General features: G+C 41.5%; 1 protein-coding gene across 1 annotated transcript; it reads right to left on the reverse strand.

Moving 5' to 3' along the window:
• Positions 1-6,686: 6,686 nt before the first annotated feature.
• Positions 6,687-15,457, reverse strand: LOC112447526 (hepatitis A virus cellular receptor 2-like). Its single transcript, XM_024995382.2, has 4 exons — positions 15,121-15,457; positions 13,791-14,129; positions 12,857-12,940; positions 6,687-6,874 (listed from the first exon to the last, which is right to left on the reverse strand). Exons 1-4 carry the CDS (start codon positions 15,170-15,172, stop codon positions 6,687-6,689), a joined length of 663 nt encoding a protein of 220 aa, XP_024851150.1. The 5' UTR covers positions 15,173-15,457.
• Positions 15,458-15,989: the final 532 nt, after the last annotated feature.

Below are 15,989 nucleotides of genomic sequence, written 5' to 3' on the forward strand. Positions count from 1 at the left end.
ATGTTAAGGTCTCTTCACCTTGCTTCCCCAGATTGACATCTGGGATTCAGCAGTAACATCAGGAGCCGAGATGTTTTGGAGACTGTCTCTCTCATCTGGACCAAAAGTCAGAGGAAAAAAAGATTATTATTTTCCTCCCAGTTATCCAGTTTTTGTTTGTTTGTTTGTTTTGCCATCAACCATCCTCTTTCTTCCTTCTTCTATCACCTCTTCCTGTGGGTCTTATCCTGTCTGAAGAGTTCTTCTACTGTTCAGTTCAGTTCAGTTCAATCACTCAGTCATGTCCGACTCTTTGCAATCCCATGGACAGCAGCACGCCAGGCCTCCCTGTCCATCACCAACTCCTGGAGTTTACCCAAACTCATGTCCATTGACTTGGTGATGCCATCCAACCATCTCATCCTCTGTCGTCCCCTTCCCCTCCTGCCTTCAATCTTTCCCAGCATCAGGGTCTTTTCCAATGAGTCATCTATTGTGATGACCCACAAATGTGTACACTTGACCTGAAACTCTCCTCTGAGCCTCAGAGTCATGTACCCACTTGTTTACTTCTCAGCGTGGTTGTAAAGTTCCACAGCCATCTCTGCTGCTGCTGCTGCTGCTAAGTTGCTTCAGTCATGTCTGACTCTGTGCGACCCCATAGACGGCAGCCCACCAGGCTCCCCCATCCCTGGGGTTTTCCAGGCAAGAACACTGGAGTGGGTTGCCATTTCCTTCTCCAATGGTCATCTCTACTTCAGTCATTTTGGGAGCTGGAAGCACAGTTGTAGGACTGTGAAACTGAGGACTATCCTCTCCCGTTCACTGAGTGATCGAAGTGGAGATTCGTGGTTTCAAGCTGCTGGTAGGGGCATTTTTAGCCTGAGGATAGAACTTGGTAGGGTGGAATCACAAGTGTAGATGAGAGAGAAGAGGGAAGGGCTGCTGAAGAGTCAGACATGGGAGTTGGATTTACAGGATGAGGGTAAGATGGGAACTGGAGTGATAAAATGCTGAGCAGCTAGTCCAAGACATGTAGCAGGAGATGTGTGGGAACTTGGTGCCCCTGGTGTCACGCTGAGGTGGTACCCTTCAAAGCGGGTCTTCTGTTTCTAGTTTTCCATTCTGTCTTATGGTATGGTGGAAGAGACCACCTTCCCGCAATTTCCCCCTTAAACCAAGTACATGGTTCTCTTGCGATTTCCCAAAGCTTTGGTATTTGTTAATTTATTCAACAGAATAGTTAACTGAACACCTTGTATGTATCAGCCACTAGGTTGAATACAAAGGACAAAATGGTGAATGGAAAACAGACACAGGTCATGAGTTTGTAGTGTTCAAGAGTACTATAAAAAGCTAGACAATACATATTAAATGTAAAAACCCAAAATAATTACAGTGATGAGAGGGAAAAGGGGAGAGGCAATACAGGGGTAAGGGATTAAGAGGTACAAAATAGTATATATAAAATAAGCCACAAGGATATACTATACAGTACAGGGAATATAGCAAATATTGTATAACTATCAGTGAAGTGAAAGTGAAAGTTGCTCAGTCGTGTCTAACTCTTTGCGATCCCATGGACTATACAGTCCATGGAATTCTCCAGGCCAGAATTCTGGAGTGGGCAGCCTTTCCCTTCTCCAGGGAATCTTCCCAACCCAGAGATTGAACCTATAACCTTTAAAAGGTGTGAATCATTATATTTTACACTTGTAACTTATATAATATGTCAACTAAACTTCAACAAAAATAAATAATTTTTAAAAGCAAAATAATCACAGTGGTTATAAACATTACAGTACACAAAGAGGATGCCATGGTTGACGGTACTGAGCAGCTCCTTCAGATGAGGCCATCATGAGAGGCCTCCCTGCCATTTAGGCTGAGAATGTGAGGAGCAGTGGGAGTGGTCCAGGAAAAGGGCAATCACTTCCAAGTTCCCAGGTGAGAAAGGGCTTTTGTGCTGGAAGAGTTGAAGAAGGGGAGAGAGACATGAGGTTGTAGCGATGAGATGAGGTTGTAGAGACCAGGTAGGACCACGCATACCACATTCTGTCATTGGGATTGTGCTCAAATGCCTTAGCAAGCCATTTAAGTGTTTATACAGGGACCTGGAATGATCCATCTAACATTTTAAAACGTGACTATAGTTGGTGAGTTGAGAATAGGATAGCAGAGTGGAAGGAAAGGAGACAGGAGTCAGTAAGGAGGCTACCAAAAGAGATGACGATGCAGACAGCAGAGATGGAAAACTGGAAAATACCCAAGGAACATTGGTGGATGCAGAACCACGAGCACTTGTGGATGGATTAGTGGTGAGGTTCAGAAGACAGTAAATGAAGGCTGACTCTTGGCTTTTGGCTAGAGCTCTGGGTGGATGTTGAACCGATTCCCAAGGCGAGCAACTGGAGAAGGGAGAGATATGGGGGGACTGGAAACCAAGTGTAGAGTCTTCACCCCATTCCCAGGCAACTTAGTTGAATATTACTGAAAGATGGATGTACTGCAATGAAACAGAGGTATCATACAGGTTTATCAAAAATTGGAGATACACTGAGCTTGAAACTAAAACTACTCCATGGCAATTCAGGGTAGAAGCTAAATGGGCTGGGGGTGTTTGAAAAGCTACGAGGAATGAAAAGTAGGAAATAACTCATCTGGATAATATGCCTGGTGAAGGACGAGGAAGAAAATGGAGTGGCTGGAGAGAATGTGTGAACTAGATTTTATTTTTACACTATAAAAAAAGCATAAATAGAATGGCGAAAGAATGGATTTTGGAGAAAGCAATTCAAAGGAATCATGCTATGCCAAAGTAGTTGAACAGGCTTTTAATACTTTCATTAGTGTGCAGTGAGAAGGGAGTGAGGTTTGAGAAGCGTGAATATGTGATGCTCATACTCAGACCACTGCACTAGGGAAGAAACAAGATTTGCTGCACATTTCTGAGTGCCAATTATGGCTTTGATGTCATGATAAAAACCTGTTACCCTCGTTGTGTTATTTCTCTGCAGCTTCTAGAAAAGACTGCAAATTGTACACAACCTTTCCCATCTTCCTTCTACTTAGTCATGTTTTTTTATAATATATAAAATTTATTTATTTAATGGAGGCTATTACTCTACAATATTGTATTGGTTTTGCCAACATCAACATGAATTCACGCCACGGGTACACGTGTTCCCCTCCTGAACCGCCCCCCCCCTTACTCCTCTCCCATTACCATTTTGGCAGTAATCATATGTGGTACCCAAAAACATGCACTTCTCCTACTCCTCACCAACCTCTTTCCACACTCTTTTACCCAAACTACGATAATAGTCCCAATATCCAGCCTTGGTCAGAGATCACACAATAATGAGATTGGGTGTTATCATTCATCCTATATCCAGCCTGAGATTCCATCATCAATTGTGGTCAGATTCTCCAAACGCTCCCTACGTGCGTCTCCCACTACTCGTGCGATGCATACAACTTCGACGTACTCTAAGAAAATTCTACACGTAGTCGAGCTAAGTCTTCTATCCTTCTGAACAAGTATCATATTACCATAATGGGCATGAAGTAACACAAAAGGTAAGCCAGAGATAGCCCTGGTTTCAAATCCTTCTTCATCAACGTACAGTGTCACGTTGGGAGTTAAAAGCTTACTTAAGCTTTTCAATCACAATGGCTCCTCCCACCTTGGTAAATGAGAACCCAATTATTAGTACCCTTTTTCACAGGGTAATATGGCGATCTAACGCACTATAAAAGCACCTATGGGAAGCTTTAAGCCAACAAGATGAGCAGAGCTCATCCCAGTTTCCCTCCTGGACTGTCCCATGTTAGCTACACGTGAAAACCAGATATTCGGGACCCCCACCCCGCTTCAGTCCTGGGAAATTTCGGAATGGTTGTAATGCTACACAACAGTCTATCGTTTACAGCATGAGTAAGAAAAGGCTACTACAAACAATAGACCGATGTATAAGGCCTTGCCCTCTGCCCCAAAGATGAAAGAATATATCACAAATTTTAAACGTATGTGAGCATTTCAGAGTGAGGAAGGGTCTGGTCATTGATTGTTGGTGATGGCTTTCCTGAGTAAATCATCTACAAAAATTCATTAAGTTGGACACATTTACATAGACATGTCTACTCACATACAAATTATACTTATTTTTTTAAATAAACTATAAGCAACTGTAGAAGGTAAAAAGTTTGCTGAGTGCCACAATGGAGGAAAAACAAATTGCGTGCAACCTTGACCATGATCAGTTGTTAAGTGATACACTGCTGCCCCTTTTAAAGAAACCACCGTAAGAATCAAAATACATAAGAAAATGCATAGAAGCGAAGTGATTGCTAAATCTCATGAAATTTAAAATATTTAATGGCTCTTTAAAAAATAAGAAATAGATTACTAGAAATCATACCTGCTGCAATCTGAATCCTAGCTTTGCACCTTACCGATTCTGAAATCTTGAGAAAACCTTGAAGTTTACCGTCTCTAAGTTGTTACTCTCCTCTGCTGTTAAAAAAATGTGGGATAACAGTCTACCTACCTCATAAGATCGGTGACGATAATAAATATAAAAAACATGCTTGTTACACGAAGCACTGAATAAAAAAGCTATTATTAATCCTGTGATTTTGAAGGACTAAGATGTAATTCCTTGGAAGGAAAGTTAGTCCAATCTCTAGATTAGCATATGAAAAGCAGAGACATTACTTTGCCAACAAAGGTCCGTCTAGTCAAGGCTATGGTTTTTCCAGTGGTCATGTATAGATGTGAGAATTGAACTGTGAAAGAAAGCTGAGTGCCGAAGATTGATGCTTTTGAACTGTGGTGTTGGAGAAGACTCTTGACAGTCCTTGGACTGCAAGGAGATCCAACCAGTCCATTCTGAAGGAGATCAGCCCTGGGATTTCTTTGGAAGGAATGATGCTAAAGCTGAAACTCCAGTACTTTGGCCACCTCATGCGAAGAGTTGATCATTGATGAAAGACTCTTGACTGCGGAATAGGATTGTGGGAGGGAGAAGCGGGACGTACAGAGTGATGAGATGGCTGGATGGCATCACTGACTTGATGGACGTGAATCTAGTGAACACGGGAGTTGGTGATGGACAGGGAGGCCCGGTGTGCTGCGATTCATGGGGTCGCAAAGAGTTGGACAGACTGAGGACTGAACTGAACTGAACTGAACTGAAAGAGTATTGATTCTAATAAATATAACCTAATAATTATAATGTCTAGGTTTGGGTTGGTTCCTATATTAACAGTTTCCTTATCAGAGGAGAGAGAAGCACCATCAGATGACTTACATTTGAGAATTAGACCACCAGAGATGAGAATCAGAGCCAGCCCAGCAAAGACTCCTGCTCCTATGTAGAGGCCTGTTCTGGTGGTGCACCCATGTCTTGTAACTCAATAGCCAGTGTGGATAATTTCCTATGGAAACCGCAAACAGAATTACAGCAAATGGCCCAGAAACCCATTGTCTGCCCAGGTTAATCTCATGACTTATGCATGAGAACAACCCTTTCACAGTGTCCCAGGAATGGCAGGGGACCTGAAAATGACTCGACAACTCTGTTCCCTTCAGACAACAACTTCAAACCACCCCAAAAGAAAAAGAATTGGTCTCAAGTTTGGACTTAGCAAGGAATAAGATATGCTGCATGTGCTATGGGTGGAGAAGTAGCCTTAGTAAATGACTCCCAATTTCCCCAACAAAATAACATTAAAGTGGAACCCTATTTATATAAGATTCCCCTCATGTTTTCCAGGGAGTTTCAGAGAGGTCTAAATTTGGTGTTGTACCATGAAACCCCAATTTCCCACAGAAAGATAGTGATTTAAAAGCTAGAATTTGCAGCCTGACAGTCTTGGGTTCAAATCCCAGTTCTGTCACCAAAGAGCAGAGTCATTTGTAAAGTTATCAGGAAAATTAAGTGACAAAAAACCAGAAAATGCTTGGCACAGAGCCTGGTACAGGTAAATGTTCAATCAGTGGTAGCTTTTATTGTATTGCTCTGCATCCTGTTTCTAAACTTTCAGTTCATGTTCCCCCTTTAAAAAGAGCAACAGTGAACACTTTCAAAAACAACATTTAAGCAATTAAGTCCTTCCATTTATTCAACCCACATTTACTGCAAGTGCACTGTGCAAATGCGCCCTGAGCAGTGTGGCACAAAGAGGTATTTAAAAGGCAGTCCTGGATTGCAAAGACCGCAGGACAAACACAAAATACTTGAGAGTGAGTCAGACTGTGTCAAATGAATGCAGACTCCCGGGTATGTCCTCAAACAATTTCCCAGTCACTGCTATCAGATTGTTTTCTAGTGGTTTTCCCTTGCATTCTGAGAAGGTGGGAGACATTAAAATGGTGGTTGATTGAAATACGGCTTTGTTTTGGTTAGAAATGTAAGTTCTTACCTTAGAATATTCCTGAACTGGTGTCTTGTCAGTAAATAAATAAATTTAAACAAACAAACAATCTTTCTCACTAGTGGTAGAAATGTTAACAAGGAAAAACACTACTCTCAGGAGATGCAGGGTGTCTGAACCCTCCACAGTGGTATGCAGTTGTGAAATTTCAGGATAAGAACCAAAATGCTAGTGAGTCTTCCTTTTGGCACACCTACTATGTGCCAGGCACTTTTATATGCATCATCTCACTCCATCCTTACAACAGGCCTCTGCAATTACAATTGTCATCAGCACATGTTATAGTCAAGGAACCCAAAGACAAGGGAGATTAGGTATTTTTCCCCAAGGAAAGAGTGGACAGGAAGGAAGTCTAAAGCCATACTTTTTTTTCTTTGAGTTGAGCACGAGCTGAGTTCACACACACAGTTACTTACTGTCTGATTTTTATCATGGAGGGTCTTCAGTGTCCGTGTCTCTACCACAAAGAAGAAAAATAGCCAAAACAGTTAGGAATGCTCTTTTATATGAGGTTTGTTGTGTTTTTTTTTTAAGCTGCCTATAATTCTACTTGAAATTAATTCTACTTCATACTCTTTACAATAATTAACTGAGAAACCAACAGAATTTATTGAACACTTACAAATCAACTCTAGGATGACGTTTTTTCACCCAGATAACAAACCGAACTACCTAGTTCTATGAAATGGAGACTTCTTCTGGGAAGACATATTTGAATATGTTAGTTTGTTGTGTCCATAGGACCTAAAACGGTCTGCAAAATTCTAACAGCATTGACGATACACAAGCAGGCATTATAATTAGACTTTTTTAGATCACATGACTGCTCTTCAATATTTATTTGTTCATTTTTTTAATTGACGTATAGTTGATTTACAATGTTGTGTTAGTTTCAGGTATACAGTAAAGTGATTCAGAATATATATAGTCTTTTTCAGATTCTTTTCCCTTACAGGTTATTACAACTTACTGAGTAATAGTTCCCTGTGCTATACAGTAGATCTTTGTTGGTTATCTATTGTATATATCTGTGTGCTCAGTCGCTCAGTCACGTTCAACTCTTTGAGACCCCATGGACTGTAGCCTGCCAGGCTTCTCTGTTCATGGAACTTTTCCAGGCAAGAATACCAGAGTGGGTTGTCATTTCTTACTCCAGGGTATCTTCCTGATCCAGGGGTTGGACCCCATCTCTTGCATCTCATGCATTAGCAGGTAGATTCTTTACCACCAGGGCCAACTGGGATGCCTCTTCTATGTTAATCCTGAACTGCTAATTTATCCCTCCTTCACCCTTTTCCCTTTTGGTAGCCATCAGTTTGTTTCCTATGTCTATGAGTCTATTTCTGTTTTGTAGGTAAATTCATATGTATATATGCAATATGATACGACATTTGCCTTTCTCTGTCTGGCTCACTTCACTTAGTATGATAATCTCAAAGTCCACCCATGTTGCTGCAAATGGCATTATTTCATTTTTATAACTAAGTAATATTCCATTGTATAGATGTCCATCAACAAATGAATGTATAAAGATGTGGCATGATTAGACTCTGAAAGGTAAGGAAAGTTGATTTTCTCAAAACCGTTTAACATTAAGAGAGAGGGTATTTTGTTCCCTAAAAATGAAAATAATAATAACTGTAACTATAATTTACTATGAATAGGCATTGTGTTAAATTCTTCAAGGAAGTATATCTCATTTAACACTCAAAACAACTATCTTACAGTAGGGAGTATCTGTCCCATTGCACAGACGAAGAAGCTGAGAATTAGGAAGCTAAATGACTTACCCAAGGTCATACAGCTTAGCGAATAACAGAAATGGCCTTCCAATTTAGGTCTGCGTGGCCTTAAGTACACACTTAACTATGCTGCCTCCAACAATGCTCACCTCAGCACTGTGATTACTAAAGCTCATCATGCTGCCCAGATCCCAGATCACTTTCTTTCCTTTTTAGGCATTTATTTATTTATCTGCCTATCCATTCAATGAACATATATTACATCCCCACTCTATGCCAGGCACAGAGGACAGAAACAGTGAACAAGATGGGCCAGGCCCTTATCTCATAAACAATGCATTTTACAAACCAATAAATCGTCAGCCTTGGGAAGAGTAAGGATGCAAACTCATTTTTCTGGTTGAGTCAGAGGCTCTGAAACTTCCTAAATGCCATGATCACTTTCTGGAAGCTTCAAAGTCTAAGCCTTTTAATTGCTAAACTCCTGGCATACAGACTCTGATTTTAACATTATAAAAGCATATTCTCAGCCTGAAGTTGGAGAAGGCAATGGCACCCCACTCCAGTACTCTGCCTGGAAATCCCATGGATGGAGGAGCCTGGAAGGCTGCAGTCCATGGGGTTGCTGAGGGTCAGACACGACTGAGCGACTTCACTTTCACTTTTCACTTTCATGCATTGGAGAAGGAAATGGCAACCCACTCCAGTGTTCTTGCCTGGAGAATCCTAGGTACAGGGGAGTCTGGTGGGCTGCCGTCTATGGGGTCGCACAGAGTCAGACACGACTGAAGTGACTTAGCAGCAGCCTAAAGTCTTGTTTGTTTATATTTTAAGAAAAGGAAAGACGTTATCTCCCATTTACCTTTGCTCCTTTACGAAAAGGAATTTTAAAACCACACTGGTGGAACTACTAAGTAAACTACACATACAATATTTTCTAGTGTAAATCTAGTTTCTGCTTCCATACAATTACTTTTCTTGGCTTAAATGATAAGACTGTCTGACTTCTAACTTTTTTTTTTAACTTCATCTTACAGTGAAAATGATCAATCAACTAAAGCCCTATTGGGTTATCACAGCTTATTTTCACATAGATTGACATCAACCAAGATGGGTGGGACAGATGGAGGATGTTACAGTGTGTTTCCTAGAGGACCCAAGACTGGCGGAGCAGGTTGATGGTCTTAAAAGTATACAAACTTAATATTTACCATCTAGCATGTTTTATGTGCCTGACAGAGTGCTTAGCACTCTACATGCACAATATCTTTTCATCTTCACCACCATTGTTCTTGTTCAGTCACTAAGTCATGTCTGACTCTGCAACCCCATGAACTACAGCATGTCAGGCTCCCCGTCCTTTACTATCTCTGTGAGATTGCTCAAACTCATGTCCATTGAGTAAGTGATGCTATCCAACCATCTCATCCTCTGTAACCCCTTCTCTTGTCCTCGATATTTTCTAACATCAGGGTCTTTCCAGTGAGTCAGCTCTTCACTTCAGGTGGCAAAAATATTAGAACTTCAGCTTCAGCACCAGTCTTTCCAATGAATATGCAGGGTTGATTTCCTTTAGGATTGACTGGTTTGATTTCCTTGCTGTCCAAAGGATTCTCGAGTCTTCTCCAACACTACAGTTTGAAAGCATCAGTTCTTCAGCGCTCAGCCTTCTGCCTGGTCCAACTCTCACATCCATACATGACTACTGGAAAAACCATTTTGACCACACGGACCTTTGTCAGCAAAGTGATGTCTCTGCTTTTTAATACACTGTCTAGAGCTGCCATTGCTTTTCTTTGAAGAACCAAGCATCTTTTAATTCCATGGCTGTAGTCACTGTGTGCAAAGTACTATTATTTTCCCATTTTTCAAATGAAGAAGTCTCAGAGAGGTATTTTGTCCAAGATCACATAGCTATTAACTGGAGACCCCGAGATTCAAATCAAGTCTACTTCCAGAGCTAAGGATTCATCCGTGATCCAGTCCTGCTTTCTTCAGGTGGAGGAGAGATTTCATTTGTCCGATGTTCAAAGCTGGTTTAGGAACCTCAAAGACCCTTGGAACTCTTACTTGTAAAGGCTCCTCTCCACTTCATAGCAAGCGTATGTACCCACATTCCACGTTAAAGAAACGGTGTGTACAACTACACACAAGCTGACTTGCAGGTAATTAACTGGTATAATGTTACGTATTATAGTCATACCATTAAATACTAATTAATTAACTAATTAAATACTAGTTAATTTCAACTTTTCCTTTTATTTCCGTAGTTTGGAGCCATTGCCTTTTTTTGTTTAAGTATTTTCTCAGGCCTTTGAAAAGCTCAGAGATTGTAGGCACTCTCCCTATATTCCCAGGTACAAAAGATGGCCCCATTCTGTTGCCCTAAAGGGAAGGAACAAACAAGTAAAACCTGAAGTGAAGGCCACTTCTGGTTATGGTACAGACACCTCAAAAAACGTGCACTGCCTTGTGAGGAAGCTATTTCTCTATCTGGGAAGGTGTGTGGTCACACAGCAAATGTCCACTGGGGCGTGACATTGTAAAGAGCACTGAAACCCATGATGGGTAAGTGGGACTCCCACCATCCCCTTCAAGGTCTACAGTCGTGGAATTCTTTAAAACATAACAATGACATATGATAAACACTTGGTATGATTTGATTAGCTCACTATGTGGGTGATCATCTGTTTCCACCATATTTAACTTCCTTACAAATTGCATGAGAGATCTTGGTACCCAGTGACTAAAGAACCAATAAAAAGATTCAACCTCTAGAGAACTGACATTAGTATTTAAAATAACTAATATTTGAGTGCTTTGTCTGGGCAGGGCATTACGCATTATGCTTAGTGCTTTACATATGTCATCACATCAATCTTCACAATAGTCTTATGACACAGGCACTGGAAATTAGCCTCATTATAGAGGTAAGGAAATTGAGCCTCACAGAGTTTGAGCAACAAAACTGAGTTTATAAAACTAACACAAAAAGCTGACATTAGAACCCATTCTATCACTGAAGCACTGTGCTGTGCTCACTTGTTTCAGTCATGTCCAACTCTTTGCAACCGTATGGACCATAGCCTGCCAGGCTCCTATGTCCATGGGATTCTCCAGGCAAGAATACTGAAGCGGGTTGCCATGTCCTTTTCCAGGGGATCTTCCTGACTCAGGGATTGAACCTTCATCTCTTGTGTCTCCTGCATTTCAGTCAGGTTCTTTACCCACAGAGTCACCTTGGGAAGCCCATCACTGAACAAATACTTAACTGCAACCTCATTCTGCCTCTAGATCTTACTGAAAATGACAATAACTAACATGTACTGAGTATGTACCATGATCAGACTCTGGGCTAAGCACTTTAGACACACTTCCTTATTTAAATCTGAGAGATTTAATAGATTAGGATTGGAATTTACCTATTATTAAATTTTAGGGCTTTCCTGGTTGCTCAGTGGTAAAGAATCCACCTACCAATTCAGAATATACGAGTTCAATTTCTGGGTCTGGAAGATCCCCTGGAGAAGGAAACAGCAGCCCACTCTAGTATTCTTGCTTGGGAAATCTCATGGATAGGAGCTTGATGGGCTACAGTCCATGTGGTCACAAAAGAGGCAAACATGACTTAGCAACTAAACAACAACCACCTCATTTTACTGAATCAAAGACTATGCTTTGGAGAGTTTAGAGAGACCAGAACTCCTCCCTGATCAATGTGACTTGAGGTCTGCTCTGTCAACCTTATCTTCTTTCTAGAGCACTGTGGAAAATACTTGTTGAACTACTTGAAGGTTTTAGCTGCTCCTTCTGAGGTCAGAATCTGAGGAAGATGATGGACTTTATTCCAGTTAGAAGGAACTCTTGAAATAGCCTAATCCAAATTATCCCAAACATGGACTGGGGCCAATACATGACAAAACATCATCAGTACAGGAGTAAATCAGAAAATAATAAGGAAACATAATGAGTTTTTCATTAAACTTATGTAAGAGTATCCTCTTTTTTTTTTTTTTAACATGGGGATGTCAATAGTAGAAATCTTTTTTTCCCTTGTTTGGCAAAATATGAAGCTCATCAAAAATCTTTTTCAGGAGTTGGGAATTATTGGGTGGTGAAATCCAAGTCTCTGAACTCATTCCTCAGACAGAAGAGGAAGCTGCTATCAGGAGAAGTGAAAGGCTTTTGCTCAGGTAGAGGGTATGCTATGCTATGCTAAGTGGCTTCAGTCGTGTCTGACTCTGTGTGAACCCATAGACAGCAGCCCACCAGGCTCCCCCGTCCCTGGGATTCTCCAGGCAAGAACACCGGAGTTGGTTGCCATTTCCTTCTCCAATGCATGAAAGTGAAAAGAGAAAGTGAAGTCGCTCAGTCATGTCCGACCCTCAGCAACCCCATGGACTGCATTCCAGGCTCCTCTGTCCATGGGATTTTCCAGGCAAGAGTACTGGAGTGGGGTGCCATTGCCTTCTCCTCAGGTAGAGGGATACTCATGACTAATTCAGAATCCTAGCCTGGGGCTCTTTTTTTCCAGCATAAATTTACCTTCACCCCTTCCTTACACCTGTCACTGTCTTGGGTGCACAGAAATATTCGTGCCTCCACTCAAACTATTTTCTCATATTTTCCCCATATTCTAAATCTTCTGAACTCTGAAACCAACTAAAGGTTTCCTCCTATACACCATGTGTAATTACCTGAGACCGGTCCCTTTGTGGTGAGCATCCTTGGAAAGGCTGTAGTGATGTCCCTCCATGGAGTCCAAGCTGGGGTGACCTTGGCTAAAGTCAGAAACCAATGTAAGGATGAGGCTTCTCTGACAGCAGAAAAGTGGCAACAGAAAAAAAATTGTAAACACAACAATAGAAGAGAAACACATGCTAAACTTCCAAACCTACCTGAACACCTTCGTTGAGAGTATATGACACTCAGAATGTCTGACAGAGGTGTGTTACATCATTATTATCACAGTCTAATTGTTAACAATAAAACTTACAGCCATAGTAAATGCATTCCACAAAACATCTCATAAAATCCTCCCAGTGGCCTCTAGGGTAGGTAATATTATATTTTATAGAGGAAGAGGTCACAGAGTTTAAATAACTTGTCAAGATTACATAGCTGGTAAGAAGCAGTGTCAAATTTGAACTTAGCTCCATCAACCACTAAGTACACACTCTATAAGCATTAAAACATGAAAGCATACGTGCCCCCTCTTCCCCACACATGCAGATCCAGTGGTTCTCAATCTTGGCTGCACATGGGGGAGAATCATTGGGTGTAGACTTTGTAAAACTCCCATGCTCAGGCTCCATCCACCTCCAGAAATGCTGATTTCCCTGGTTCAGGGCTGGAGCCCAAGCATCTGTGGGAGTCAAAAGGCTCCCCAGGTGATTCCAATGACCAGTCAGGTACTCAGACCACTGATCTAGCACTTTCCTTCATTCTATGGCCATGAGGTTCAAAATAGATGGAGGGAATTAAACACGGTTGGACCTGTTAAACTTTAGGTCTTAGGGTCCCAACTGGAGGGCTGTAATTGGGAAGACCAAAGGTGAGATCAGTCAGTGTATTTAATATGATCCACAGGCAAATCTCATTCAGAAAGGAGGTATGCAAAAGTCTACTCACCTGGTTTGATGATCAACTCCAGGTTTGATTTTCGATCATTCATTAGACCTGGGAATTGGATCCGGCAGCAATAGGTCCCACTGTCAGCTAAAGTCACATTCTTGATGGTTAAGGTCACGTCTCCTTTGTGCAAATCCCTCTTTAGTAGGTATCTGCTGGATGTCTGATAGGTCACGTTCCTTCCATCAGTCCTGAGCACCAAACTGTAACATTCAAACACAGGGCAGGGTCCCTTGCCCCAGCACACAGGCACGAGATTCTCAGTGGTAGCTGGAGAGTAGGTGCAGGGCAGATCAGCATTCTGACCCACCTGAGACACATATGCCCCTTTCAAAGAACCTGCATAAAGAGGGAAAGAGAGCAGTGAGAGAGGTTGTTCCACTTCAAGAAAACTGCAAGCAGTGCTTTGCAGAATAAAGAGGAAACCACTGCTGCTGTCCTGCTTGGAGAACAGTTCACTATAGCAATGATTCTCAGACTCAAGGGGCACCAGAATCACCAGAAAGCCTTGTTCAAACAGAGAGAGCTGAGCTCAACTGCTAGAGTTCCCCATTCAATAGTTCTTGGGTGGGGCCCAAGAATTATATTTCTAACAAGTTCCCAGGACACGCTCAGAATATGGCTCATCTTAGAACCTCACTTTGAGAACCAGTGCCCAAGGAGAGAATCATGGCCTGGTCCTGTGAACATTGAAGGGCACTGCTGATGGAAACAGATAATCAGCAGTGAGTCACTGTCAGCCAGGAAAAGAGCTCACCCATTTAGGCTAGTCGTCTATTCACAAACTCAGGGCAGTTATCCTGACACAAAACTCTCTCTCCTATTTTTTTAATGAAGGACCAGTCACATAATGAATAAAAACCCTTGGCTGAATAAGAAGTTAATGTATGGCTGTTCTGAAGTTTAAAATTTATATTAACTACACACTAATATACACGCATATTAAAAAGCAGTATAAAAATATACACACATATTATAAAAGCAGTATAAAAAGCATATGACAACTCTCCCATACCCTGCTCTTTTCCATTTCCCAGCTCCCTTTCCCAGAGAAGCATTCATGTATTCCCACTGCCCTGTGACACACACAAAAACAAGTCCAATGTATCCATTTTTCTGCTCCTTTCTTTCTTCAATTAACATTATGATTTAAAGACATCTCATATCATTATGTTTCATCAGCTTTGCTATTTGTATCATGGATATATCACAATTTCTTTACCCACCTTCTGCTGGTGGATATTTAGGTTTCTTCCAAGCTTTTGCTTATTACAATGATCATCCTTGCATCTTTATCTTGTACTATCCAACTGCAAAAATCCAGACTTACTTGTAAGCAGCAGCAGCATGAGCAGGACACAATCAAAAAGATGTGAAAACATGGATTCTGAAGAAGAAAGTCAAACAATGGCTCTGTTTAGGTGCCGTTTCAATTCTCCAATCGAACTGAGTATTTCCTGGAACTGTCTCTCCTCCCAAGTCACAGGAGCAGTGGCCACTCTCCAGACTGCTGGCCCAGCACAGCAGGCATTTGACTACCAATCACTGCTCTCTTAACACTGTCATCTACGATGACAGCAAAGGAAATGCCAGTTCTCTCTCATGCTAGACCACACACATCCTGTGAAGACTGACATTTACCCTGTCCTCATCAACGAAGAGGAAGCAATACTCAGAGGAAGAAAACTGTTACTCTGTCAAGTGTCTCTTGGCAAGTAGAGTAAACCCTCTACTATCTCCAGTGAAATAGTAGTCCTCAGTCTGAAATGGACAGTGTTCCCTGGGAACACAGGTAGAAATATATCACTCATACATTCATTCAGTCAAGTCAGTCAGCTGGTGAGTTCTGTGACCAATGTTTATGAAGCATCTGCTACTTGTCAGGAACTGGACTAGGAGCTGGGAGATATCACCATGAATGAATGGCCTGATTCTTTTTTTTTTTTTCTTTTGGCCATGCCATGTGACTTGTAGGATCTTAGTTCCCTGACCAGGGATTAAACCCATGCCCCCTGCTTTGAAGTGTGCATTCTTAACCACTGAACTGCCAGGGAAATCCCAGGCCTGTTCCTTATCCTCACATTTAGCTGCCCTTTCTACTCCAATCATGAAACTAGTTCTTAGCCTTGCTCTAATACAAACTGAGCTATGTCATATAAGCTTACTAGGTTGGCCTCCCCATTTATAAAACTTATAACA

The sequence above is a fragment of the Bos taurus genome, chromosome 7 (assembly GCF_002263795.3).
Source record: "Bos taurus isolate L1 Dominette 01449 registration number 42190680 breed Hereford chromosome 7, ARS-UCD2.0, whole genome shotgun sequence".
Classification (NCBI taxonomy): domain Eukaryota; kingdom Metazoa; phylum Chordata; class Mammalia; order Artiodactyla; family Bovidae; genus Bos; species Bos taurus.